General features: G+C 41.6%; 2 protein-coding genes across 3 annotated transcripts in view; one reads left to right on the top strand and one right to left on the bottom strand.

Moving 5' to 3' along the window:
* The first annotated feature begins 1641 nt into the window (after positions 1-1641).
* LOC114477771 (ataxin-1-like) lies at positions 1642-13324 on the top strand. 2 transcript variants are annotated; one of them, XM_028470356.1, is made up of 4 exons: positions 1642-1971; positions 2114-2190; positions 5877-7917; positions 9669-13324. In XM_028470356.1, the coding sequence occupies exons 3-4, from the start codon at positions 6106-6108 to the stop codon at positions 10314-10316; spliced, it is 2460 nt and encodes an 819-aa protein (XP_028326157.1). In that variant the 5' UTR covers positions 1642-1971; positions 2114-2190; positions 5877-6105; the 3' UTR covers positions 10317-13324. The 2 variants fall into 2 exon arrangements, with proteins under 2 accessions (XP_028326157.1, XP_028326156.1); XM_028470355.1 differs by lacking the exon at positions 2114-2190.
* A 2012-nt stretch (positions 13325-15336) lies between these two features.
* itga8 (integrin, alpha 8) overlaps positions 15337-24464 on the bottom strand; it is a 57111-nt gene continuing 47983 nt past the window's right edge. Inside the window, exons 23-30 of the mRNA XM_028470354.1 lie at positions 23588-23668; positions 21166-21271; positions 19842-20000; positions 17546-17662; positions 17343-17456; positions 17152-17253; positions 16949-17071; positions 15337-15813 (exon numbers count right to left, since the gene is read on the bottom strand). Of these exons, the coding sequence (XP_028326155.1) occupies positions 15724-15813; positions 16949-17071; positions 17152-17253; positions 17343-17456; positions 17546-17662; positions 19842-20000; positions 21166-21271; positions 23588-23668 (892 nt within the window). The 3' untranslated portion in view covers positions 15337-15723. The remainder of the gene's footprint in view (positions 15814-16948; positions 17072-17151; positions 17254-17342; positions 17457-17545; positions 17663-19841; positions 20001-21165; positions 21272-23587; positions 23669-24464) is intronic.

Below are 24464 nucleotides of genomic sequence, written 5' to 3'. Positions count from 1 at the left end.
TACAAACCAGGTGAGTCCTCCTAATTTGATTATTTCAATCACTGTAGTCTATACAGTATTGAAGGTGCTGTAATGTGCTACTCAAAAGAGAAGTAAAAAAAATTTTGTACATTTTGTCCTGAACTACACTAACATACTTCTATGCCACTCCAGACTTCCTCATACAATACCATAGCTCTTCTCTGGGCACTTTGTCATAAGCTTTCTTTAGATCTACAAAGAAACAATGGCCACGGTTACATGCTATTTTTTGAATTCGGAATTAGTTATTCCAAATTAAATTATTTGTAATTAAAGTGTTCTGCTTTGTGTTTACATGGAAATAGTAATTCCAAATTGAGGTTTACATGGAAAACCGGTTTATTCGGCTTTATTCAATTCTGTTTTAGGTCTGAAGGTTGGGAAGGGTTCTGATTGGACGGGGGAGAACGTGACGTACTGTATCACGTGTTTTGGGATAAAACACACAACAAACCTTTTCTTTTCAGCTCCAACATAGAAGACCACATGAGAACTATTTCTCACCTTTATCTTGATTGTAGTTTTGAAGCAGCAGCTCAACAATAACACATGGTTTCACTTTGCTATGCGGTGCAGAAGAGAGATAGGTCTAAAAGCTCAAACATACCTGGGCGTACATCCGCAGAGCGGAGTCCGCCAGGCCAATTAAGTGCAAAGCTCAGATTTTACGACCTCGCGAACTTGTCTGCATAACTGGTGTTTGAAAAAACACTACTCGGCATTGTATTGACCCGCATTAAGTGTAACACCAACCTGCATTTCACCCGCCTGGTGAAACAGAGCAGGAGAGACGAACATAAGCTTAGACGAGAGACTGGCAGACGAGCTAAGAAAGTATCGCCACCTTTAAAACAGGTCCCAGGAGTACAAGGACTACAGAGAAGTGCTAAGGGTTGTGGGGAATGTAGGATTTTATTGGAAACTACTATCATGCAGATAGTAGAATTGGTTTGTAATTTAATCGAGACTTCAATAATCAGAATGGAATCAGAATATTGGACTGAATAACCAGCCCTAGTGCTGTTGTGCCAGTCTGCTGCTTTTGGGTGAAGGTCTTTATGTCAAATGGGTGGGTGGGGTGTTTATCACCATTGCCTGGCCAAACACAGGGAACTATCTCTGGGGAAGAGACGAAGAGACCCATGTCTACTAGTCAGTCTGAAAAAAGACTGACAATGTAATGTTGGGATAGCTCGACGATCCGATTAAGCAGATTAGTCTGTAAAAGGAAAGTGCACATTAATCTAAACAATATAACAGAGATGCTTTAACCCAATTCATTCTGCGTTGGCTTTTGTGCATGTGGCTGAGATTGTGTTTTCTGAACGTTCAGCCTCAATTGTTCACCATTCTGCAGCATGTCTGTCTGAGCAAAGCTATCTCCTCTCACCCTCCGTCTGTTGCTCTCTCTCTCTCTCTCTCCCTCTCTGTGTGTGAGTGTAGTCTGGGCGCCGAGCCAAGTGGAGTGTGTTTTTTTGAATGAATACCTGATGCGGCTGATGAGGCTGGCTGGGGGAGGAGCTGTGTCAGTGGAGTACTGGGAATGGAAGAGTAGGGAGGGAGGGTGGGAGGCAGAAACAGAGAGAGAGAGAGAGGAAGAGAGAGAGAGAGAAAGAGAGAGGAAGGGAGAGCTAGTGATCTAGTGGCCTTGCATAACACACGATCAAGCAGCCGTGCACACAGGGCTTGGTGTGAGATCCAGCAGCAGTAGTGGGGGGGGGGAACTTCCTTAAATCATCAGCTCGTTGCATTGGCAGGAACAGCCTCCAAGCTGGAATCTACTGAGAGAGGAGGGCAGATCAGGACCAGGCACAGCACAGGCTCTAGGGGAGGAGAGTGGCACAAAGGCGGGACTCAGGAAGAGGAGACCTAGGAAACACGTCTCCAACCCACAGACACACCAGAAGACTCCTTGGACATGCTCTGCAAGAAGTGGCTGTGGACAGACTGGTGAGCTATTCATAGTACTTTAACCAGAGGAGGTGATGGGGGAGGGGGTTGCTTTCTTTCTTTTTGATTTGCAGCATAGTAGTAATGTCAACCTTGCAGCTACACACCCAGCCTGCTCTCACTGTCATTTTAAATCCCCCAGAGGCTACAGTCACACAATCTACCCCCTTGATCTGAGCAGATTCACAGCTGGAGGTTGGAGCGGTGCTGACCCTGGATGTGGGTCGGAACTGTCATTTCTGCTTGTAGATGTTGTGATGAGAGTGTGTGTGTGTGTGTGAGTGTGTGTGTGTGTGTGTGTGTGTGTGTGTGTGTGTGCGTGTGTGCAAGGCAGTGATGCAGAACGCTGGAGTCATTGTGAAGACAAACACCCTGAATCTCACAGCCTGTTCCTAGTGTCTGCTTTAGTCTGCCACACATTTGATCCGCCTCTTAAAGGCACAGCAACTTCTGTTAGGCACAGAAATGGATCTTTTTAATTTAAATAAAAAACCCAGCAGAATGTGTTAATCTGTTTTGGGATTATGGCAGCTGTCCTTGGTCGATGATTGAAGGAGGAATGCTCCAATTTTACAACAAATCACACATAAATGTACGTACACATCATAGCCACTGTACCTCCCCCTCTATCTCATACCAGTGTTCAGATTGATAATGATGTTTTTGTTTTCTATAAATAGACATTTGCTGTAGTGGGTATTCACTTGGTATCTATGATTGGTCTCACTGGTGATCTATCATGTAAAGCAGTCTTAAGAGTAGGTTTACCTGCTTTTAGTCATTGCAGATGTTATGTTTGTCATTTGCATAAAAGGTACATCTAAGGACATGGCTATAGAAAAAACAGATTGATATTCTACTGTTTTACATGTTCCTATTGTAGAGAATTGTCATTGCCATGACAGCTGTGCTCGTGTGCAAAGAGTGTGTAGTAGCTTGGGTAAAGATGCTGGCAGAGGAGGAGGAAGGTGGGAGAGCCAGTAACTGCTGCAGAACAGAACGGAGGCTCAATGAAATCTTCTCTACCTCACAGTGAGGGCAGACACACACGGCTGCACAAACCAATTTCCCTGCCTTGTGTAGCTTTTTGTGTGGGAGTATGAGGAAGGATCATATGTAAGCCTGGCTCTGTCCCTCTGTCTAAGATGAGGAGGATCACAGCAATGAGCCAAACTGGGAGCATCCTGTCCTTTCCTCTATGTTGTTGTTATTTCTGTATACATAGAGTTGCCAGTGGTGGGGAATTTGTCGGGATTTGGTGCTACAGCTTTGCCCTGAAAGCATGTCTTTGTTCTTCATAGTGTCACGTAGGCTTTAAATTTGTGAATGTCAGGGCTGAAAAATCATGCTTAAACTAATGCATCCAGGTCAATGTTGAGAGGGATTGTTTTCTAGGAAAGGAGAAACACCTTCCTGTATCATGTGAAGTCATTTGAAAATGAGATTGTGCCGTCTGTCCTTGTCTTGCAGTGCAGCTATGATAGGAGGTTCTAGTGTTCCAGATGTGATGTCATTAATAGTGTTGATAGGGTGTTGCTGAGGTGGGGTTGTTGCTGCACAGCATAGCTCAGACTGTCGTGGTAGATCTATATGTGAGGCAGGAGCAATGGCGCTCTGATGCTGCGGGCGCTCCTCAATGTGGGTCAGGAGAGGCATTCTCCTCGTTCCCTCCATCCTCTCTCATTTTTCCTTCTCTCCACTCTCTATGCTCCCTCTCCTCCTCCTGTAGTTCTGTCTGACATCTTCCTCTGCCTCTCACTCTCCTCTTTCTGATTCCTTCTCTCTCGCTCTCTGATGCTCTATTCCTTTGTTACGTCTGATGAATCTATCAGGCTGTATGGTGGAATAAACGACTCGGAGGTCGCTGCTGCTTTTAGATTCGGTGACCTTGTCAAAGCCAGTGTTTGAAGTAGACATGTCTAACAGAAAATGACCAAGGTCTTCCTCATGTCTGTTTTTCCCACTCAGGCTTTATGTAACATGTCTAGTAGCCCACTGTCGTCACACTCTAGTTTGATATGAATACTGGCTCTATCACTTGGTGTAGCCATCTGAATGAAATAAAAGAGGTAAAAAAAATAATGACAGAGGTCAGATGCATGTGCCATTGGCTAATGAACTACTTAGAGCTTTGTTCCTTGGACCTAGATAAGCTCACAGCAGGGAACCACCACTCTGGAAAAACTGTGATCTGTGGATGCAGATGGACAAATAATAACGTTATTTTAACTAATGAGGCCTCAACATTTGCTTGCCACTGGCAAATCAAAATTACAGCGTGGCAAGCTAGCATCACCCCAACTTACCCAACAAGTTCATAGAAAAAGTACTAACTTATTTATACTCCTGCTGCTGTTAGCGTGTGTCTCAGGTGCTTGTTTTGTTTATTCTGCCAGTGCAATGAGGTGGTAATCAAGAGCAGACTGGCAAACATACTTGTAAACTAAAGCCGAGTTCGCCAAACTTATTTGTCATGGACCACTTTTATACTGGTCACTTTTTCCGCAGACCAAAGGGAGGATCTGAGTCAAAAAACGGAGGGAGGTGCACTTCCATGCACTTTCTTTTTCATACTGGACATTTCTGTTCATAGACAGGGATGCGTGCGCCTCTCCTACGGAATGCACCTGTGATTGATTTAATATCATGCTGGTAATGTTTTTCCCTTGACCGGGAGAGTGGTCCACGTACTGGGACTGACCCAGGTCCCAGTGATGGGGAATTCCAAAACTAAAGCACTGAGTTTTGTTTGACTTTGATCAATAGGTTAATTCATATTTTGCCTGCTGAAACGTATGAATAAAATAGATGACACAAATATAAAAGAAGGGGGGAAAGTACAAAAAGAAAGGTTCTTTGGTGAATGGACTTGATTTATATAGTGCTTTATCCCCACCAAAGTAGTCTCAAAGTGCTTCACAATACCAGCTCATTCACCCATTTACACTCACATTCACACACCAATGAGACAGAACTACCATGCAAGGCACCACACAACCATTGGGAGCGCTGGGATGGAACTCCCAATCTCTCGATCAGAAGATGACCCCTCTATCACCTGAGCCACAGTCACCCATTCGCTCAGATGAATTCTTATAAAGAGAATTTTTAGAAAAGATTTGTCTTCAACTTTGAAATTGGGGGAGAATGTATCAAATTTGATCAGTTTCAGAAGTACAGTATTTGACTTTTGATTATGTATCGTAAAAAAAATCTTTGTCAGAGGTCACAGCCTCTCATCACCACTCACCAGCCATTAATACAATTCTAATGATTCATATCTTTCCGCTTTTTCAACATAAGGTACATGTGGACACCAGAATCTTTTATCAAATCCAATTTTTATATTTAGCCAAAATGCCAGGAAAACACCAATACATGGATTAAATTCTTAGTTGATGCAGACACACAATAGTGTTGAGGTGAGTGTGCTGACTTGTGACATGTAAGACCTGCAGCACTGCTGCTCTCCAGGAAAAGAAGTTTGGACACCCCTGCATTAGATGTTGGACTTGATGAAAAAATGCACTGAGAGCAGATTGCATGTTCAGCATCAGACTAACATAAGTGTGTTGGTATCATGATTACAGATACCACCTGATGGCAAAAGCAGCTGGCACACCCCAACTGCGATGAAAGCAGATCCCTTTAAAACTAATTTAAGTTTCATCCAGGATTTATCTGCAGCCCTGTGGAAGTATTCTGAGAATGTGATTTATAAACACACGCACACACTGGTTATTCAGTTACTTCTGCAGGCCAATTAAACTAATAAAACTGACATTTAGCTTAGGTCAAAGAAAAAGTTGCAAAATTATTCATGCACATTAAAATTCCTCCAATACTTAACACTTGAAATCCAGTCTAACAGTGTGACTGACTGACTGTGATTTATGTGCTTTCAGATCCTTGGTGGCACTGCGGAGGTGGTGGATCAATCAGAGATGATCCCACATGAAGTCAGTGAAGCTCATTTTGTGAGCTGGGGTCCTTTTATCCAGTCAGATTGGATACCGGAAGCTATTCACCAATAAACAGAGCATCCACAGCTCAGAGACAGAGACACCGTCTGCACAAAAAGAAAGAAAAAAGCCTTGGTAACACAATAAGAATTCTTAGAAGACAAGGCACATTATGAAGGCCAACCAGGAGCGAAGTAATGGATGTCTGCCTCCGAAGAAGCGTGAGATTCTTGCTCTGGAGCAGAGGCCAGTGGTTGTAGCCACCGCAGCACCTCCCCCTGTGGTTGCTGCTGATAGTCCTCACACAGAAAACTTAGCATGGTTGGCCAGTGTTGCAAGTGAGCGTTGCAAGTCTAGAGATGCAGAGAGCCCCAGATGTTCAGTCTCTTCCTCATCCTCTCCTTCAACTTCACTTCCCTCATCTACAACACCTCTTTCTGCAGTGCCCTTGGCCTCCCTGCCTACAGTTTACCCCACAGCTCTCCCCCAGCAAGCTGGGACTATTCAGTTTGCTCAGTTGGGAACAAACGTTCAGTTCATCAGCTCAGGGCCCTATGCTGGTTACATTTCTTCTCATATCATCTCAACAAATGCTAGTTCTGCACCCAACAGCCCTGCCATCGTAGGACAGCGTCCCCATGTCGATGGTTACACCACCGCTCTTATCTCGCCAAACACCAAAGGAGAGCAGCAGTTTCAAATAGGCCTCTCTCCCACAGAGCTGACCCCTGTTTCTCTACCAAACTCAGCTCAACTCACCAGCCAGTACATCCATCTGGACAGCAGGACTCCGCTGACCATCAGTGGAAACGCAGTCAGCTCACCCACAGCCCACCTTCAGCTCCACCCACACACAGCCGTCCTACCACAGACTCTCACCCTCGCCCCTTCACAGCTTGTGGTTCAGTATGCAGATGGACCACCTGGAAGGAAACCAGAGGGTCATGTTAAAGGTTTACTGAATGGAGAAGTTGAATTGGTCAAACAAATGAAAGTCTCACATCAACCAGCAAATCATCAGTCAGTTCAAAGCTATGAAACCAGACATATTCTCTTACCTGCAGACTATGCCCAAAACCCAGCGGGACTACAGACATCCCTGGTGCTTGTTGCCCAGCCAAATCATGGAACAGAACATGAATCTGGCTGTAATAAAATATCATTGGTTCAGACTGATAAAGGAGGTATTTGTTTGGGAAAACCAGTGTCCCGATCATCATCTTTCACCTCACTTGCTTCCTCAGAGGTGGTGAAATCTGTTACTCCTCACAACGTCATCCAGACCTCCATACCTACTGAGGAGTTGCCCGCCAGCCTTTACTCATCCACACAGTCGCCCATTATTGGCTACATCGCCAGTGCAAACCAGCATGCTGTGAGTTACCATCCGGCACTGCACCAGCACCTGGTCATCCCCAGTGGCCAGTCTCTCCTCATTCCAGTCAGTGGTGCCAACAATGGCACAGAAATGGAGATCAGTCGCACAGTGCACAATGCAACCACTACCCCTCAAATATCCACCGCCATGCCACATGCCTATCTGGCCACAGCCCTGTCCAAGTGTGAGGCTCTTGGGCCAGATGGTAGTCAACCACTTACTGCCATTACTCAGGCTCCAACATTGCCAGTGCTGCCCTCAGCTCCTGCTCCTGCTGTGATTCCTGCCCTGTCCCCTACCCCCACTCCCACTCCCAGCCCTGCTTTCACTTCTGACCACACTCCTGCTCCTACTCAAGCCTCACCATCTATTTCCTCTTCCTCTTCCCCTGTGGCACTTCCTCCCTTCTTCATGCGAGGTTCCATTATTCAGCTTGCTGATGGGGAGCTGAAGCGTGTAGAGGACCTCAAAACAGAAGACTTCATCCAGAGTGCTGAGATTAGCAGTGAGCTGAAGATCGACTCCAGCACAGTAGAACGTATTGACAGTGGGCAAAGTCCAAACGCTGTAGTCATACAGTTTTCTGTGGGAGAGCTCAAAGCCCAGGTAAGTGTTTTTATCACTGTCATGAAGCCACCTAGAACTAAAGCTGCAGTATATAGCACCCCCCTATCACCCCTCCCTGTTTTGAATCCATCGGCCCCCCCGTGAACTAGCACGACTGTGGAGCTATTTGCAGTGACTTTTGGTGCATTTTCACTGGCGGTATTGGCTTTACTCAGCTCGGCTTTACTCTCTTTTTGCGCGTTTACACTGAGAAAAAGTACCTCCTCCATGGTACTTGGTGCTGCTTTTTTTAGTACCTCCTTTGTTGAGGTTCCAAAAAAAACTGAAAATGTGATGTAGGCACAAAGCAGACTCACACACAGAGAGGAAGCATTTGACCACCATTGATTTTTGTTGGTGGTCTTGTGAGGATGGCAGTAAAAAAGTGCAATCCATGGAGTCTAGCAGTTTCTCGTTTCAGGTTGGTGCTTAATGAAAACGCTCTGTAAAAACAGTATTGGGTCCCGAAAGCAAGTAGTGTGGAGCCGCGTAGAGCCAATACCGCCATTGGAAACGTGCCATTAGTTGCTTCATCTGGCATTTACCCAACTCCTCTTAGTAACTTTTTTCTAAAAAACAACTAGTGACAAATCTAGCAACTTTTTTCCGATGTTTAGACACTGTCATGAAAGCTCGTATCACTCTGTAGTTACTATCCTCAACGAGCAGCGGGCACTTTTGTGAGCCCGTCCCCCCTCCCATACCTCACAGGCGGTCTTGTTGACGGTAGCCCTTGGCCGCAGCACGCCCAGCTGCAGGTCAGAGCAGTGAGAAGAACCACTCCACTTCACGTTCAGGCTGAAAATGAATTGTGCATGTTCTCTCCACCTTGGATATGTCGTAAAATTTGAGCTTTGCACGCACTGGCCTTGCAAACGTCCACTTTGAGTCCACGCAGACCTCCATGGACTCTGTTTTGAGTAAGTCTGGGCATTTAGACTGTCGCTTCTCCACATTTTTCTTTTTTTTTTGCCCTGCTTTGGCATGTATGACGTTGTGTTTTACGTCTCAATGGGGACTTTTCCTATCAAAATGCCTGCTATTGCAACTTCACTACCAATTGGACGTGAAAGCATTTCAACTTTTGTTGAGCAGCCAATAGTAACGCCCAAAGAAGCTCATGGACCGCTTGATTTCTAAAAAGATCTCTGATTGGCTGAAAGAGAACCTCCCGCTCCTTGTTTTTTAAAGCATGAATACAGAGCTAAGGGAACACAAAGGTCCAGTGTCCCCTCAGAACACTTTGAATTACATTATGCTGATGTTATGATGGATATTTGTCCAAATGACAGCCAAAAATGTACATACTGCAGCTTTAATAACTGTCTCTAAACATAATTTGACATTTATTTAACATTATTGACACCTGATATTTTATGTACCCATAAAAAGACAATCACAAAGCGGAAAGGCAATGATAAAAAAAAGCTCATATATGTTGTAATGAAGGCTGTTTGATGTTATGCAGTTATTTTTTGTTGGTGACTTGTCATGTATGGATTTAAGAACTACTTTTTAACATTTTTTTAAAAAAATGGTTTAAATCTATGTAATAAAAACAACATTTACAGTTTACATAACAAACAACATTTTAAGGCTTTTAAGATTTTTTTTAAATCTTCAATAAAAATAAAAGATTTGATTCTATGATAGTGGCAGTGTAAAAACTTAGGTTAGGTTCATAATAAGCAGTGACTTTGAATATATTTGTTAACACAGTGCAGGAAACTGATGCATCTCTGTCCATCCAGGTATGTGTGGAGGTGCTGGTGGAGTATCCTTTCTTCGTCTTTGGTCAGGGTTGGTCGTCGTGCTGCCCAGATCGGACCACGCAGCTGTTTGAGTTGTCATGTGCCAAGCTATGTGTGGGTGACGTGTGCGTGTCCCTGACCCTCCGCAGCTTGAGAAATGGATCACTTACAGAAAACTCAGCTTTGGGAAGCAAGCTGAGGACTGGTTCTGTCTCTGACTCCTGTCACAGCGTGGATCCTAATGTCAGGAACAAGATGAGTCCAAACTCTGTGGGCAGTAACAGTGGTCTCCTTATGACGGCTTCAATTGCAGGTGGCCTGGAGAAGCAGCGTGCCACTGGACCAGGAGTAGAGGCACCAGGGCAAGTTCCAGGACAAGTGGATGGGATCTACAGACCTGGACAAAGGCTATACCAGGCAAATACAGAGCAACCAGTGACAACAGACACGTGTACCCTTTCTAAACAACAATGTGGTGATTCAGACAGACCCATGGTCCGCAAGAGACGCTGGTCAGCACCAGAGCGAGACCAGACGGAGCGAGCTGAAGACGAACCTCCTGTGACTCTGCCAAAACCCTCTTTTGTCTCCCAGGAGGTGAAAGTGAGCATAGAGGGGCACTCCAATGCAGGGAGGGAAAGACGTTAGAACAAAAGCAGCGACTGTGGAGAGCTTAAGGAATTTGGCTTTTCTCTCTTTTCTTTTCCTTCAGACTGCTGTAATATAGAGTTTACACAGTATTTACATGTTTCCTGTCTTATTTCCTTTGTCAAAAACCTGTATGAAGTACAGCCGAGCACCTTCAAGAGTGGTATCTATCTACATGAGATCAGTGCAATCAATGCTGAAAGCAAAAATTAATGCAGAGTGAATGTTGAGCATGAGTGGAAACATAAAGCGGTCGGATACGGCCATGTAAACCATCACCTTCTTACATAAACATGGACAGACCATGATGTCACTTGAGTAGAAGCGGATGGAGTAACTTTGGGGATTTTGTGACATTATTGAATCACGATGGCTGTCAATGAGTGTAAATGTAGAGCTGTTGGGTCTTTTACAATCTGTTTTATTTAGAAATCCTCACACACTTATCTGCTACTGCAGCAGGTGGCTCCTCAGTCCTTCTGTGACATGGTGTGTTTTTGGCTACAAGTGTTTGTGTAGACGGGGGCGGGTGTGGGGGGTGGGGGGGTGTTTGCGGTTCATGCATGAAAAGCCTGAATGTAAATCTACTGATTTGGTTCAAGGTACTGAATCATAAAATCATGCATTTATTTTCATACTCAACAGCTGTACTTTTTGCTGCTGTCTACTTGGCATTATCTGATTCCCCCTTATGCAGCATTTGAAAATAACCACAGTACAAACAGTATATATATGTATATATATACTGTATATATATATATTCATGCACAGCTATTATTTGAATTTTACTCCCCTGTTGCTGTTTTACTAAACCGGAGCTGGAGCCAAATATAAACTAAATAAATCAAATTCTTGTAAAAACGAAACAAAAACTACAGAGTTAAATTATTTTCCAAATAAAAGTAAAATGTAGTCGATACATTTATTGTTGGTCATTTTCTGTGTCAATATTTAATGACTGTTAGATAATGTAATGTCAGAATTAGTTTTTTTGGTCTTGACCTTGACAGATGTGTAGAACAGCTGTTCTATGGGTAGTCTATATTTATAAAACCATTTTATTCTGCTACATTATTAGGCTACATTTACGAGCTTGCTAATTTGGTGCGATATAGTAGCCTGTTTCCACTTTGGAGTTCGACTAAAACCTAAACTTTTTACTGATAATGCTCTAGCTCTGGTTTGGAGGGGGAACCCCCCCCCACAAATTATTATTTTTTTCATTCACCTTAGATAAAACCTCTTTTTTTGGCGACTGAAGTTTTGGACACCAAGCCAAAAAAAAAAAAAAGGAAAAAAATCTCTTTATTTTCAAATGTTAGAGGTTGTACGTGTTCATCTGCACATGTTCCCAAATTAACCTGTTTACGGTATGTGAAGGTATTTTATTGAGAATTGAATAATTTTAATGTAGGAACTGTGTTCAAATCAGCTGACATGAAAGCTTTGTTGGCTATGAAAGCACAATATTGGATTAAAGGATGTTAGGATGCTTCATCAGACAGATAGTAATATCGAGCACACTCAACGGCTCAAATACAGAAACTATGGCCTTAGATGCACCTGCTTCACAGCTCCTTGTTTCTCATGAAATCCAGTGATGTCTCAAGGAAAACAGCAGCTTTAGTTTCATTCTAACCAGAGAATGAAAAACATTTAATTTCTTTCTTAGAGTAAAAAAATCTCTCAAGTTCATACTCAGGAACAGTATGTGTGTGTTTGTATGCACGTATGTGTGTGTGTGTGTGTGTGTGTGTCCTAACCAGCAGCACTTTGGTGAAGCATCCAACCTGAGTTTGGTGATGGTGTCTCTCCCTTATTCAACTGTTAAGAAAATAACTGACTGTTCACATCACATGTCTTGGACATATATCTGAGAGAAAACATTATATATATAAATAAATAGAAGGGCAGGGAATGTAAACACATTGAGCCAACTAGCTCAGCTTTATTTTTGATGGATTATATAGTGTTATTGAGAAAAGAGTTGGAGAGTCAAAGAAGCTACGAGTATGGATCATGTACAGAGAAGTGTATTGTAGAAAATGTACAGTGTGAGTTTGAACCTTTACGTAGCCTAGTACTGTATGTGCCACAGCGCCTCCTTCAATCATTCCATAACACAGTGACACAGAAAGGGTCTTTCCTGCTGGTGTTGATTAGATGTTCATGAATGTGCAACATCCTACGTAGAAACATCTACATTATCACTTTATCCGACTTGCACACGACGACAACATGCATACAAAATGTGTGGAAAATACCTGCAACTTGTAATGATAGCCATTAAAATCCTCAAAGGTATTTGTTGTAAAAAACCAAGTGATCAGACTGTTCTGTTTGTTTGACTGCTCAGGCTTCACACTGCCCAGTGACTGTTCTCTGTATCTATGTGGTTGTAATTCCTCCATCATGAACTAGAGCTCCCGTTCAGTTGGTTTTATATTTGTAACAATCTCCATTCCCTAGCATTTATTTTTTTTTTTTATTTTATTTACCCTGATTCTTTCAGCCAAATACCTAAAAGTTCATCCAAGCACTAACAGGTCTGTGTAATACACGGACCCCAACCCTTTTCCCACTAAGTACTGGTTCTAGGGTACGCAGATGTGATCCAGATGCTTTGATTTCTTCGCGTGTGCAGTTGTAAGTTTACTGTTGATGCACATCCAGTGAGAATTAAAGCGTGCAAACTAAGGATTCCCAAAATTAAAAGACTTTCTTGCAGCCCAATTCTAGCAGTTTACCAGTTTAGCAATGGGCCATGGCCCAGTGGTCCCCCCCCCACCCCCCACCCAAGGATCCTTCTACATTAACAGGAATCACCAACATACCATTGCACTGCCTCTGTCATCCTTCACACTTATCAGTAAATTCAATGAAAGGCACAAACATGCAATACTTAGACATATTTCTATACATTTATCAGCACTTACTATTGTCTCAACTTTTTTTTTTTTCAATGCCTCTTTTCAAAGTCATTCAATAAATGTTGAGTTGCTGTTTAATGTGTTTTCCTTTTTGCCTTTAGAGTCGTTGACAGCAAGTAAAACACATTGCAACATAAAATAAATAAATCATATTTGCTCTCAAGAATACGTTAAATGAAAAAAAAGCATTTTTTTTTGGATAAGCATGGTGAAATATATTACCCCACCCTAGGATCATGTACAGTACATGTACAAAAAAAACTCTTGCTTATGATACACTTCAGTTCCAAATGTATTTACTGTTGCTCTACCTGTGGATTTTTCCTGGCTCAAATAGGCCACCCTGTGGGAAAAAGTAGAATTGCACTTAAGAGTGCAGGCAATAGTATTAATTATTAACTACTGGAAAAAACACCCCCCCAAAATCTTCCATATTACCTGTGGCCTACCCTTACAAGTAAATAATGATCCCAAAGTACAGGCTTTTGATTAAAACTTTATTCTAACTCAACAAATTTAATACAAATATTGTTGTTTTTTTTTTACTTAAAATAGTTTCTATGTGATCATTCCAGACCCAGTACAGTATGGTCTTTGGGTTTTAAAACACATTTTCATTTAAATTTAGCCACATTTAAACAAAAAAAAAAAAAAAACAGTATCTTCTAAGCGTGTAGTAAGTGGTAAGAAACTGTCAAATCTTTATTCGAAATATTTTATCAAATATAATCAAGGAATAAAGTGTCAGAAATGTTTTTATTTTTTAAATCATCTTTAACACGAATGTCAAAGAGCCAAACTTAGGACACAGATTTATTTATTTTTTTGCCTATTAATATATTTGACTTTATCAACTTACAAGATACATTTGGCTCCATTCAAACAAAATAACAATTTGTGTCATTTTTGTTTTCATTGTTTGTAAGTTACTTATTGGGATTCATTAATTTACAAGATATCCATGCCAGGTTTTCTCTTTAAATTAAACACATTTCATCTGAAATGTTTGACTAAAAAAGGAGCTGGATGAAAACTTGTAAATTACTCTTAAACAACTACAAACATGTTTCACTCATTCTTACAAATCGTGTTGTGAAAAAGTTTCGCGCCACTAGGGGGCAGCAAAGCAACTCTTCAATGATGTAGAACAAGGTGAGTAGTCGTAGTAATAGGAAAAAACGTTTCTTTAACATGTGTAAAAAAAACAAGGCGTTGGAATTGGTCTTTTCCTAAGTTAGTGCATCAAAAAAACACAAAGCTTTAGTAAGAAATACTTTTAATAATAAGATGAATCAAATGTTTTGGTTTTTAAAAAGCCCTAAAATAAAAATTAAAAATTAAATAAATCAGAATTCCCACCAATGACAACCATCTAAGTCAGTGTTCAAACACTTTATTCTCATAAATCTTCACACTCGATACAAAAAAGAAAGTCTCCCACAAAGCCGTAGATTTACAAATGCCCTGAGCACATGGCTCTGCTGCCTGTGCATCACACACACATAAAAAAGTGGATCATTTATGTGAACAGACACACTCAAATATCTGTAAATTGTTGGTTGCGTGTTAACAGTTTATCTATGCAGCAGGATTTGCAGGAGTTCACCTGTAAGGAAAGAATAGTTTCTTCATAGATAAACGTCAATAGTAACCATAAGACAGTAATAAGTTAGATTGTGGCTTTTTGTCTTCAGATTTGAAAGCAATGTATCATCCTGCAACAGTTAGACGTACTGCTCTAATATTCAGCATCTATAATATACCAAATAACTGTAACAGTATATACAGAAACATCAAGCCTTACTAAAAATCTTGCCAGTGTAAACAAGCTTCAGTATCACATAACACCCAAATATTGCACATACATTCATAAATAATACACACTGAGGGTTTCTTGGGCATGCATGTGGCTGCATATGTGTGTGTGTATGTGTATATGTGTGCTTACATCCATATGTGTGTGTAGAGTCACACAGTCTGTGTGTGAATGTGTGTGTGTAACTCAAGCAGGAAAAATCTGGTATAAATAAAGTAATTTCACGAAAAAAAAAAAAAAAAAATGAAGGACATAAACATCAATAGTTGGCCTACTAATTAACACAGTACGCGCACACACACACACACACACACAAACGTACACACACAGACAGACACATATGCACACACAGCATGTATGCATTGATCTCAAGTCTCTCTGTTGTTCAGCTGAGCAGATGCACACAAGTGGTTTGCAGTAGAAACAACTTCACTTTGCTTCTGGTGCTACATCGCAACAAATAGACGACGGCCCACGTTCTGTGGTTCCTGTTTGTGTGGCGCTGCAGTCCTCCTTAGGCTTCTATCTGACTTCCGACTGAAGAAGCAGAAAACTTCTAGCCAAGGAGTTCAGGTTCCAAGAATCCAGATCCCAGATCTGACACTAGTCACTCAAAAGGTGCACGTCCCTTTGAAACCAAAGGCTTATGGGTAAAGAGCTGTTATGCATCCCCTGTTTGATCCAACGTCAGCTGTTCCTGGTCTGAGATGTTATCAGCAGCCGGGGGCCGCGCTCGGTCAAAGAAGCCACACTGAGGGGGGGTCACATGGGTCAGAGGCATTGAATTAAACACAGGCACTGGCCACCTTTACATGAGAGCTTTAATTCCCCTTTAATTCAGAATAAAAGTTAATTCCTCTTTAAACTGACCTTGTAAACACTTAATTCCGAATGCAAATGTAATTCCAAATTACACTTAAATCCAAATTAGGTGGTTGGTTCATTCTGATTTAAATTCTGAATTAAATAATTCCTCGATTTTGTAAACACTTAATTCAGCTTTAAGTTAATTCCGGTCGTTCTGTGCAGGCTCAACTTCTCACGATGACGCGAATTAACGGATTATGATGACATAATCCAAGATGGCCGCCCGGACTAGAGCCGAGACTATTCACTTAAAATACATGGTTATAATGAAAAGAATGGATGGACGGAAGCTTAAACATGAGGACATTCACACATACTTATTTTACGGACATCAGCAAACGGAACAGGCTTCACCGGGGCATGAAGCACCAGAGCTTCACTAATGATGCACGGATCATTATAAATTCATTTTTCACTCAACGTCCTCTATAGTGGAGGTAGAGCAGCTGTTGCACTAACCGCTGGCTTTTATTGGCCAAAGTATGGCCTTCTATCTCTGTTCTCTTGCTGTGCGGACGAAAGTGAAAACGTATGTTCCTGTCGAGCTGCTGCTTTAAAACTACAATCAAAATAAAGGTGAGAAACAGTTCTCATGTGGTCTTCTATGTTGGAGCTGAAATAAAAAGGTTTGTTGTGTGTTTTATCCCGATAGACGTGATACAGTACGTCACGTTCTCACCCTGTCCAATCAGAACCCTTCCCAACACTCACACCTAGGGCAGAAAGTGAAAACAGCTCTTATTACGTGTTCTTATATGTTGTAGCTGAAAAGAAAAAGTTTGTTGTGTTTTTTTCTGATAGACGTAATATGTCACGTTCGCCTCCTGTCCAATCTCAACCCCCAGATCTAAAGAAGCGGAATTGAATGAAGTTGAATAAATCTGTTTTCCATGTAAACCTCAACTACCATGTGAACATGAAGTAGAACACTTACATTCTGAATAATTAATTCAGAATTAAAAAACATCATGTAACCGTAGCCAAAGTAGCACAGAGACACAGGAGAGCACAGTGTTTACCTTCCACATGGCTAATGTTAGCATGGCTAGCACAAGCAGCCCCAGCAGTATGGCCAGGATGATGACCCAGAGGGGCACCGCGAACGAGACATCGGGGGTCCCCCATAACACGAGTGTCCCCATCTGCAGAAACAACATGAGACTATTCACGCGTCTTTTCTCAAAGCCAAACTAAACACTGACATTTACACTCTTAAGCTCACCGAGGTTCTGTGCTCAGGCAGGGTTGTTGATTGGATGCGATAAGGCAAGGAAGTAACCGTGAAGGCCACAGTGGAGTTGACGACGTACGGGTCGTTACGGCGCTTTAAAATGAGAAGTGCATACGTTTTAGACGAGGGATTCATCTCTGAATGGGATGGATTTAAATCCTCAGAGCGAGCAGCACACTTACCTGCAGAAAAGTGTGAGCCCACAGTCTGGATCGTATCTTCACCACTGCACTCTGCCTTCGATCCAAGCGACCAACCACACACACAATCCTCAGGCAGGAGATATTAGTGCAGTTCTGTGTGAGGACGGAGCGAGAGAAATCAGGCACCTGTGGAGCACTAATGAACGTTTGGTTTAGTTTGTTTACTTTGGAGAAAAGCTCACCAAGGTTTTACTGCTATAACTCTGGGGGGTGCTGACAGATCGTTTATGTCGGCGAGGAGGAGAGCTGGTGTTTCTCAGGAAACCCAATAACTCAGGTGTGTCCTGGAGAGCAGAAATCTGAAACAGGCAAGAACACAGACAGATTATCATCATTTAATGCTGCGGTTAAACAACTGGAAAGAATGAAGCTCTGAAGAAAAGATAAGCATGTACAGTATTAAACTGCTACATGAGACGAGAGAGAACACACATCTCTATGTTTACAGTGATAGCCCAGATGTAAGCCTGCATTTAGGAAACACATTATCCTACACATACCGGCAATATGTGTGTGCCAGTTGATGATTCATTGAAAACAAAGGAAACTTTACTTTGAACTGATGCCGCTCTGAGTAAATCCAAAGAAATGTGTTTGGGCCTTTTGAGGACAACAATCAGTCACATATTAGTTGTTCTTCTCTGTGTCTGTGCTGCACATGAGCACTGATACCAAATGAATGACAAAAAAAATTGTTCACCTGAAACCAGAGACAGCTTGTAAGATGTTAAAACAGATGTGAAAATAAAACAGGACTGAACATCCAGCTGTGGAAACAGGCGTGACGTTGATTTTTCTAATTAAGTGTTTAATAGAAATACTGAGACGAGAAAATTCAATTTCCTGATGATTTGCCACAGCAAACGACAACAAAGCAAAAGACCCACCAATGACGAAAGTGAGTAACGTGAATGTCCAACAAGTTAGGATTTCATTCATTATTATCTCCTATGAACAAAAATAAACAGAATTATCTAGAAAGTAGAAGCAAGTGACCAAGTGGTTGAGGGATTGGTAAAGCAGCAGGGGGGGAAGGCATGGATGTCCTTAAATGTACAGAAATATCTGAAAAAACTCAAAAGTAGCTTTTAACCACCGTCATAAGACTTTTTTAACAAAGCTTTTGGTTTCCAAGATGTTTGCAGCTTAACATATCTGGGCACGTTTCCCTTTCTAATGAATTCACAGATGATAAATGATATAATAGCGTCCAGCTCACATTTTAGGCCAATGTGCAGAATAATAGTGTTTGGAGCCAATAGACGGAGTAGAGTAGACTGAATAATCGGTGCAGTCATTGATTACATTCATGGATATAAATTACAGATAATATGCTGCACCAGGTCATAAGACTAAGAACAATTCAATGAATAACATTGACAAAAACATTTAAATCAACAGTGAAAACCTTCACCAAGTGCCAAATCTCCTCTTTGCCAGATATTAGCAGTTATCTGGATCAGTGATCCTGATTATTCACACTTTAAAGCAGATATAGGCAACTGGTGGCCCAGGGGCCACATGCAGCCTTCGGTCTGATTTTGTGCGTCTCCCAAAACAAAATTGTAATTCATGAAGTTGGAAGTTGTATAAAGACACACTACAGAAAGACAGAAAACGACAACAAAATGCACAAAGTGTCAACAAAAGTACACAAAATGATAACAAAAACCCACTAAACAACCCCTTAAACACAAAATAACTACACAAACAGCAGCATATACAAAATATTGTCAATGACACACAAAATGCCAACGGAATTGCACAAAATGACAGAAAAATACACAAAAAGACAGCAACACAAAAATATGACAAAAATACACAATTATTTATTTTTAAAAAACACACAAAAAGGCAGCAAACATTGACAAGAAAATAGCCAAAATGAATTCAAAAACATGGAATGTCTAAAAAAAAAAACACCAAGAAAACCTACACAAAAGGACTACAAAGAAAAAAACTTGGTTCTTTTATTAATACTGGTCATTATTCTAAATGCTAATATAAATGTTGATAATGTGCTCCACGTATCAGACAATCACATTTTTGTGGACTCCACTCTGATAGAAGTTGCCCATCTCTGCTCTAAAGAGATATTTATATCTCCATTAATACAGTGTATGGGCACCTGCATTGTTTAATGCACAATCCTGATCCGATCTGGATGAAACTCAGTAGGGTAACTGAAGAAATAACCCGACATAACTGAGTCAAATTTCATAACGATTGGCAATTATGAGAAATAGGGATTTTTAAATATTTTTACCTGTTCCAGAAACAGTATGATGAGCCAGCTCCAAATTTTAGTGGAATATTGCACGGCATAAGATCTATCTTTGGTTATAAATTGGTCAAAATCCATTAACTTACTTTTGACATAATCCTGCTAACAGACAAACAAACAAATAAACAACAATTGTCGGATCTATTTCTTGTACGTTGCGAGATGTGTAACAATGTGCATGTTCCGGCTTGTACCTGAAGGCCCATTGGGTTGAGGCTGGTGTTTGTCCTGCAGCTAATTGGTCCGTCAGTTCGAATCTCCATAGCATACAGCAGGTTCTCGTCACGGAAACGAGCAGGCCAGCCGACCTGGAGCTCAGCCTCCTGAATACTACTGGGACCAGAGTTATGGAGCTGCAGAGAGAGGCAAAGGAAGCACAGTGAAAACAAAGAGCTGTCAGCTTTTGACTCTAGTCTGGTATATTAGCCCAGTCTCAAGTGATCCAGGCTATAATCAGGTTATCATAACTGTGGGACGATGACGCAGCCCACCTGTGTTTTCATGAAGATAATAATACTAATGCAGCCTTCAGCCACGGGGGATTGAAACAGAAGACAAGAAAAACCTACATCATCAGCATCATCACATCCATCAGAATCAGGACCGTTGAATTATGAGCCCAAATGAACCATCAACTCACTAAATCCTTTTTTCTCCTATTTTAAAATTGTGACCTTTTTACTTTTTTGCACAAGCGCACACACACACACACACACACGGTTGTTAGCACTAACACAAGTCGTCCAAACAGGACATGATCCTGGTGCCGTGGGGCAGGAATTCTGCGAGAGCAAAGCAACCCTGTCGTCTCTAACTAGAAGCAGCTGTCCACTGGGGGAAAAGCAGCACAAATGAAAATCATTATCAGCTGGGGGGACAGACCAGACACCGCTGCACTCCGCTTCAATGAAGCTGCCGTCCCTTTAAAACAAAAAAGAAATCACATGTACAGTGCACGGAGGCACACATGCACACACACCCCTATTGTGAAGCGTCGCCAGTCTGTCTGCCAGTCAGCCAGGCTTCTGTCTCATTGTCTGTTGGGCTATATGGGACCTTGTTTTTCCTCTCTGTGCTTATTACCTGTTTCACTGCGTTCTCTCTCAAGAACATTTGCATCCGTTCTCTCTCTCTTTCTTTGCTCTTCAGTCCTTTCCCTGTTTTCCCTCCATCTCACTCCTTCCTGCCTACACAACAGTAATTACTCTGGCTGGAGACCTTTGATCAGCCAGAGTTCCTCTCTTTATTGAGCTACTGGTTTTAATGTGTGTGTGTGTCGGTGTGTGTGTGTTGTTATTTAGTTCACAGAGGCCCCAGCTCTCTCCATAGCCTCATTTTTGACTTTACACACATATGTGCGAGAGCTTTCCATCAGAGGTCAAGCCTTCTGACTAATAAAAACTGAAGCAACAGGACCAAACCCTCTTTTTTCCCCCCCTCCACCCTTTTCATCTGAGAGTGCATCCTATTCGACTAAACTCATCTGCACAATAATTCAGCGATACACAGTGCACGTACCTCATAGATGTGTGTTACTTGAGGCCCCACGTCATCTTCTTTGACAGGCTTCTCCTTGGGTTCCCAGTTTGGGAATGGCAGCACCACCTGAGAAGGATGGGACACCCTGAGGGGAAGATAAATAGTTTACATAGGACATAGTCAGCACTCGACTCACAGTGATATTTCATTCAAAGAAACAGAGAGGCACCATCTGGCTGTAATTCACAATTTAGGAACTCCAAGGTTTTGGACTGCGGAAGGAGACGCGTTGTCATGGAGAAAATGCAAACTTGATTAGCTGTTGATAAGATTTTTTGATTTTTTGTTTGGCAGTTCACATTACAATTTAAAATTGGAAGTGGCTATCCATACGGTTGCCGTGTCAATACACCGACATTCTATCCGTACGCAGCGCCCCTCATTGGCCAGTTTAGGTCACGTGACTAAGACTAACCCTAACCCTAAGACGCTACGTACGTGTACTTCTGTAAATGTACCAATAGTACCGGGGGTTGTCCGTACGGCAACCGTATAAATAGACACTTTCTTTAAAATTTGACCTGTATCAGATTCCAGTGTGAAGTGTTTTTGTCTCTGAAATCACCCGCATGTGCAAAAGAAGTGTAAAAATTACATCAGAAGCTGCACGCTGTTGCACAAATGTAAACATGGAGGAAGTTAGCATTTTTGCGATTGTCTCAAAGCTGGTGTGCAGTGGGAGAATAAATGAGCAAGTGCAGAGGAGGACATGGATAAAAAAAAGAGAGCCAAATTGTTTGTTTTGGCTTTTTGTGGTGTTGACGTGCTTTCAAACACAGACCAGTTACGGTATGAACCTTCAAGCTTTGCTTGAATGGAAGTGTCATCCCATATACTTATTAGGTCCAAGACATCACTGTCTCTCCAGTGACTTGCTCCATCATTGCTATCATCCATTTTTCCAAGGCTCCCACAGGGCAGAATGATGGTGTCGCTATAAAGTGACGTCAACGTATCAAACGCCCATCAAACCCTGCTTAGCTGTTCACACTGAGGTCGCATTGAAAAAAATCCAATCTGTATCTTATTCAGGACCACATATGAAAGTGTCTAAATCTGATTTGAAAAAAACGGATAAGGGCCAGATTACAGATTACTGCTAAAAAATCTGACTTGGTCTCTTGACCAAGCAAATTCTTGGCGGAATTTGGTTCTATTTTGCACAACTTTGCACCTTACAAAGTGTCCCATGGGAGTCTTACTTTAGTACACTTAATAAACTTGGGATATGAAAGGAGTCAGTTTGGCCTTTCAGTGTGTTTAGAAAAACCAAAAAGTGTTCATTATGGTTGTAATTAGCAGACTTCGCTCCATTCCTTAGAGTTTATGATGCTAATAACCTCAAGTTGCTCTGTACAACCAGTACTCATGACTTTATAGTCCCTGTGTCGCCTGTGTCATGAGGAAGATTCATTTGGCTTTTTGGTACTGGTCAGGCTCCATTTTGCTGTGACATATTATGTATTACACACCAAACCAAATAACTCTTCTTTGTTTGCTGGATGACAAGGTGCTTTGAATAAGTGTTTGATTGTAATGTTCAAAGTTAATTTTCAACTAATCAAAATGTTTGAGAGAACAGGTCTAATCCATGCAAGAAAATGTGAGATTAGAATCAGTAACATGAGGCAAATTGCACTAAAAACACAAGCAGCCCTTTCACACTCGTCCAAAACAGGCTTTATTTTCCTACTGTGAACCCAAGACTCATCAGTCAGTGGGCCAACATTTAGAAATCCCCCATGTCAGCATGTTGAATTTATATGTAACTGAGCCATTTGGGCAAAAATCGACGTTTTATCAACAAACACAATCAACTGTTTGACGTCGTTTGACTCTCACATTTGATGAGGATGTTTTTTCATCGTGTGTGCGTGTGTGTGTGTGTGTGTGTGTGAGGTTGATTTCAACCGCAGTGCATCACAGCGTGTGCGTAACAGCAACGCTGGATGTACATGGAAGCAGGATGGTTGAGGACAAACAGTGGATGCTTCTCCTCTCTCTCATCCCAGATCTTCCTGTGTTTGTGTGCACCAGTGACCACACCCAAACAACGTTGGCACTCAGGGCTCCACGCTTTGAAGCACTGCTGTGTCCCTGTGTGTGTGTGTGTGTGTGTGTCAGTGGACATATGGGCATTTAGTGAACATGCCGAAGTCCATGTGCGCACGATTTAGTTCAAAATGTATTCAAGAACTTTGTTTTCATTCTGTTCTCCATCTGCATATAAACAGGGCACACAGAATCAAACATTTATAAAAGACAAGTATGACCCTGAAAACAAACAGTCAGACCCAACAGAAACAAAGGAGTCTTCTGCACAGAACAACAAAGACTTTCTCACTGTTGATAGAGATGATGGTGTACGCTGGACTGTAGTGTGCAAAGATGCTCGACTCACCCTCGTAGATCGAGCTGAGCGATGGCGATGACGGACAGATTCAAACTGACCAGGTTACTGTCCGAGTTGTCCTTGTTGGAGCTGTAGAGACGTGCACGGAAAGTTTAGCTTTAAAGTAATCAAATAAGACACCGTCCATCAACGTTTCCAATTTTCATTATTGTTGCATTCAGGTCTACTTCTAGTTCCTAATGGGTGTAACACTCATACATCCTTTGGAAAATGTCACCAACAACACTCAATATAGACAAATAAGACGCTATCCAATGTAAATTTGTCAAACATTAAAGTCAACAGCAAAAAACAACAACAACAAAAAAAACATTTCATAATAGTTGAGAAAGCTCTGACTTAAAAAGAGTGCTTTGAATGGTTAGTGGAGTGTGGAGGAGTTATTAGGGCTGAATTAAGAGTAATTAGTGCTACTTGGTGGTTTCTGAACCATGTAAATAATGTGATGCCTGTCAACTCTTTACCAAAACGTTTAACACTAAACCTTTTATCAGCTAATAAAACATGTTTTTATGACGCAAATAAATGGTAAGATGAATGCCACATGAGATTTCCTGCTCAGCGTTGAGGTAAATTTGCAATTCCAAATAGAAATAGAAGAAAATATTTAGAATTAGAACCACATGACTTTAAAGAGTAACTAAACCCTTGGTTTAGGCTGACATAGGGGGAAATTAAAAAAAAAAAAGGTCCTTAATTATGGGAAGAGCTTCTGGAGCAGTTAAGACACGCCCAATCTATACTATAAAATCTCTAAGGAACAATTTATGCTATGCTAGCTACCTGTTAATACTCACTATACTGCCACAATTATCTTAATCCAACCTAATCGCCACAGAATACAGAGTCGACAGGTGCTAGGTTT

The sequence above is a fragment of the Gouania willdenowi genome, chromosome 16 (assembly GCF_900634775.1).
Source record: "Gouania willdenowi chromosome 16, fGouWil2.1, whole genome shotgun sequence".
NCBI lineage: Eukaryota > Metazoa > Chordata > Actinopteri > Blenniiformes > Gobiesocidae > Gouania > Gouania willdenowi.
The sequence above is the reverse complement of the archived record's forward strand: the minus strand, read 5'-3'. Positions and strand labels throughout refer to the sequence as shown.